The 4,857-nt window shown below is 43.3% G+C and overlaps 1 protein-coding gene across 1 annotated transcript; it reads left to right on the top strand.

The window, feature by feature from the left end:
- The first annotated feature begins 735 nt into the window (after positions 1 to 735).
- LOC129821525 (potassium voltage-gated channel subfamily E member 2-like) lies at positions 736 to 1,263 on the top strand. Its single transcript, XM_055879198.1, has one exon. The coding sequence runs from the start codon at positions 736 to 738 to the stop codon at positions 1,066 to 1,068; it is 333 nt and encodes a 110-aa protein (XP_055735173.1). The 3' UTR covers positions 1,069 to 1,263.
- The last annotated feature ends 3,594 nt before the right edge of the window (positions 1,264 to 4,857 follow it).

Raw genomic sequence — 4,857 nt, 5'->3', positions numbered from 1 at the left:
ATTGATTGCAGTGCTGCTGTTAAAAATTAAAATGTAGGCTACAGTGTGTGGCAGGGTGAGAGTGACCCTCAACTCTACTCCCCTTTCCATTTAAGCTGTTTCTCAAGGTCATCAGAAACATGCATACACGCATACACACACACACACACACACATACACACACACACACACGCACACACACACGCACACACACACACACACACACACACACACACACACACACACACACACACACACACACACACACACACACACACACACACACACACACACACACACACACACACACACACACACACACACACACACACACACACACACTGTACATAAAATATGAGTATTGTTTATTTTTGTAACTGGCTCTGTCCTAGGCTAAGGTTGACTGGTTAGTTGGTTGGTTGTGTGGTGGGATATTTGTCTATTTCTCATGGTACTTCCCCTCTCCAGGACCCTGCCTCTATATCGACGCCTGTGAATGGAACCTCTCTTCAACCTCCCTAGACTGATACTGGAAAGCCTGAACAGGTCAGATTTCTTTTTTAAAGTCACAACTGGACGGTAAGAAGCTTCACCGTTTGTCTGATTCTGTATATAATGTGTTGTCTGTGTATGTGCTTCTTTTTGTTCTTATATGAAGATTCAACGCACAGATCATAGAAAGACATACAATGTCAATGTCTTCTCTTCTGCCATTGATCCCATTCGATCTATGCTTACTCCGCCCACCAGGTGATCATGCTGCCTAATTGGTCAAACATGACCCTCCACCTGGAGGACTCTCTGACCCATGCCCTAGGCCGTTACCTTGACAACTGGAGCCGGAACTCCTCAAAGGCAGAACAGGCTCTGGACAACAATCTGGCAGAGGAGAACTTCAGGAATGTTGTTTGGTACCTGACATTGAATATCGGAATGTTTGCCTTCATCGTCGTGGCGATCCTGGCGAGCACAGTGAAGTTGAAGCGGCGCGAGCATTCGGACGACCCCTGCCACAAATACATTGAAGAGGACTGGACTGCACAGCTTCAACAGCAGAGCGGCGGCATAAACAACCCCACAGCCAACTAACCTAATTTATACGCACACACACCATACACTAACACACACATATACCATGTACAAACACATAGGCACACAAACACACACGTACAGACACGCAATGGTTCTAAAGTAAAATAATCTTATGGTATTAGTAACAAAAGTGTTGTAGTGATTGTATAACTAATATGTTGATCATGGATAGTAATAAAACAAAATAATGTAGTGGTTCTATCATTACTGATGTGGTTATCTGACCTCTGACTAGGAGTTTAATTATCTGTGCTAAAGCGGTAGGGACTGTAATTGGGCTGTCAAACCATGAGTACCCAGTAGAGGGCAGCACACACACACAGTCCTACCAAAAAAAGATGAAATAAGAGTCTAAGCCCTATCTAAGCCAGGGGAGGTTTCTACTAAGCTATATGGAATTGTTTTAAGGTCATACAAAGAATCCTTTTGCTATTTTATTTAGAATTTTAAGACCCCTTGAAGTATAACATATATGTAGGTATTTGGCCTTACTGCTACTAGCCCATACAAACGCATTGAATAACATATTCACTACATGGAACAACAGATAGCCCACCCCAAAACAAAATCTAAAAGAAGTTTGTTCTGAAGTGTCTGTCCTATATTTGAGATGTATTTAACCCCTTATTGTTGGCACTAAACAGTCTCCATACAGTGGATTCGGAAAGTATTCAGACCCCTTGACTTTTTTCACATTTCGTTACGTCACAGCCTTATTCTAAAACTTATTCAAATGTTTTTTTCCCTCATCAATCTACACACAATACCCCATAATGACAAAGCATAAACATCTTTTTAGAAATTATATATATATATATATATCGTTGTCCTGTTGGAAGGTGAATCTTCACCCCAGTCTGAGGTCCGCTCTGGAGCAGGTTTTCATGAGGGATCACTCTGTACTTTGCTCCATTCATCTTTCCCTCAATCCTTTCTCCCAGTCCCTGGCGCTGAAAAACATCCCCACAGCACGATGCTGCCACCACCATGCTTCACTGTAGGAATTGTGCCAGGTTTCCTCCAGATGTGAGATTTGGCAGTCAGGCCAAAGAGTTCAATGTTGGTTTCATCAGACCAGATAATCTTGTTTCTCATGGTCTGAGAGTCCTTTAGGTGCCCTTTGGCAAACTCCAAGTGGGCTGTCATGTGCCTTTTACTGAGGAGTGACTACCATCTGGCCACTCTACCATAAAGTTCTGAGTGGTGCAGTGCTGCAGAGATGGTTGTCCTTCTGGAAGGTTCTCTCATCTCCACAGAGGATCTCTGGAGCTCTGTCAGAGTCACCTTCCTGACCAAGACCCTTCTCCCCCCTGATTGCTCAGTTTGGCCAGGTGGCCAGCTCTAGAAAGAGTCTTGATGGTTACAAACTTCTTCCATTTAATAATGATGGAGGCCGCTGTGTTCTTGGAGACCTTCAATGCTGCAGAAATATTGTGGTCAGGATGCACCTGAGTTCAATTTAGAGTCTCATAGCAAAGGGTCTGAATACTTCCGTAAATAAGGTATTTTGTTTTTTTTGTTTTTTATGAGTTGGCTAAAAGCTCTAAAAAACTGTTTTTGTTTTGTCATTATGGGGTATTGTGTGTAGATTGATAAGGAAAACATTTAATTAAATAAATTTTAGAATAAGGCTATAACGTAACAAAATGTGGAAGAAGTTAAGGGGTCTGAATACTTTCTGAATGCACTGTACTTCCATTAACTTTTTTGACTGATCAAGGGGGACCTTCAGACGAGTCTTGTGACGCCTGTGGGCTTCCTAGAGCAAAACAACCGACATGTACAGAGGGGTCATATTCGTGTATAGCCCAAACTGTTTGGACGCTACAGACAGAAGTTGGCAGATTGGCTGTATCGCCTTCAGTCGTAGAGCAAAATGGAGAACAACACCGTGTTTCTGAGAGTCTCATCTTTCCATAGAGGGGTCATAATAGTTTTGTAGGCCAAACCGTTCGGATGCTACATACAATTGTTTGAGAGGACCGATTTTCGGGATGTGGTAGAGAGATGCTCCCAATGCAAAACCCCCCAAATATTAAACTGACAGATTTCATGCGAATTTTTGTATTATGCTACTTAGATTTCCTTGGACATCGACCTTAGTGGGTTGTAAGGCCTAAAAAATAAAAACTGAAGGCGAGAGAGTGAGATGAAAAAACGACTCTTAACAGCAATAAAAATAGAGGTGCAGCTGCTACCCTATGACACGTTTCCTGTCCTGACTGCTCTCATGAGACTGCATGGATGTGTGTGTGTGAGAGATAGAGAGAGGGAGAGAGAGCAGCTCCTATTGTATGAAGACAAGTTGCAATTCTCCTCTTTATACAGACAGCATGGATGGTGAAGTCTGGAGTTGGCTCTGTGACAATCTCTGCAAGTGAACCCAACAAACACACAACCTTTCTTTTTTGCCAGTATAAACCTTAGCAATAGTAGGCCTAATCACTAATCACAGTCCATTGAAGTTGTCGCAACACCAAGCACGGCTTGCTAGCAGGTTACTACTTCAACTGAGACTCTGAGCAATACAATGTACTGTAAACGCAGGCCGATCCATTTCAGCCCCAGTGACATTGAGAGAGCAGAGATATCAGGTTACTTCCTCTGTCAGGCTAAAAACAAACCTTGACAGAAATGCCTCAGTGTAGAGATCTGAGCGGGACTGATTTATTAATCCCGCTCCCTCAGCTCAAGCCTTACCCGTCCACACCAGCTGGCTTTTTGTCCAACTCCCACCAGCTACCGCAAAAACTGGTCTGAACCCAACAGACCAGGCGCCAGAACGAATCAGTTGGACAGGCATTTGAGTTCCATAGGTGGGCCCATTTTTTTACAGGACCTATTTGTGCACGCGCTTGCACACATTTTTTTAAATGGGTGTAATAGTAAAGACCATAGGCAGCTTATAAGTTTCAAGTTTGGGGAAGCTTAGAATTTGTCCTACCATTTTTACCGATCTGCGTGCCAGTTTTCGGTGGAACAGTTTAATTTCAATAATAACGTTTTTGTTTAAAAAAATCTTTAAAATGAAGTAAACTGATAAAAATCTAAAAGATAGAATTAAACTATGGCAAGAGCACTAGCCTCTGCCATATGGATACACTGATACACAGTGATCCATTTCACATAAAAAAAAAAATGTTCACCTTTATTTAACCAGGTAGGCCAGTTATGAACAAGTTCTCATTAACAACTGTGACCTGGCAAAGATAAAGCAAAGCAGTGTGACAAAAACAACAACACAAGGGATAAACAAACATACAGTATGTAATAACACAATAAAAAAATCTATGTACAGAGTGTGCAAATGTAGTAAGATTAGGGCGGTAAGGCAATGGGATTCTCTGCCTCTAACCCTATTACAGGGGTTGAGTCACTGGCTTACCGGTGCTCTTCCATACCGTCCCATGTGCGTCACTTGAGTGGGTTGAGTCACTGACGTGATCTTCCTGTCCTGGTAGGAGCCCCCCCTTGGGTTGTGCCGTGGCGGAGATCTTTGTGGACTATACTCGGCCTTGTCTCAGGATGGTAAGTTGGTGGGTGAAGATATCCCTCTTGTGGTGTGGGGGCTGTGCTTTGGCAAAGTGGTTGGGGTTATATCCTGCCTGTTTGGCCCTGTCCGGGGGTATTGTCGGATGGGGCCACAGTGTCTCCCGACCCCTCCTGTCTCAGCCTCCAGTATTTATGCTGCAGTAGTTTATGTGTCGGGGGGCTAGGGTCAGTCTGTTATATCTGGAGTACTTCTCCTGTCTTATCCGGTGTAGGATTAAATGTCAGGAATTGTGA

This window comes from Salvelinus fontinalis, chromosome 23 (genome assembly GCF_029448725.1).
Source record: "Salvelinus fontinalis isolate EN_2023a chromosome 23, ASM2944872v1, whole genome shotgun sequence".
Taxonomy (NCBI): domain Eukaryota; kingdom Metazoa; phylum Chordata; class Actinopteri; order Salmoniformes; family Salmonidae; genus Salvelinus; species Salvelinus fontinalis.
The sequence above is the reverse complement of the archived record's forward strand: the minus strand, read 5'-3'. Positions and strand labels throughout refer to the sequence as shown.

Bases quoted from the DNA above. Each gene is read 5' to 3' on its own strand.
- LOC129821525 (XM_055879198.1), top strand. From the start codon at position 736: ATGCTGCCTAATTGGTCAAACATGACCCTCCACCTGGAGGACTCTCTG.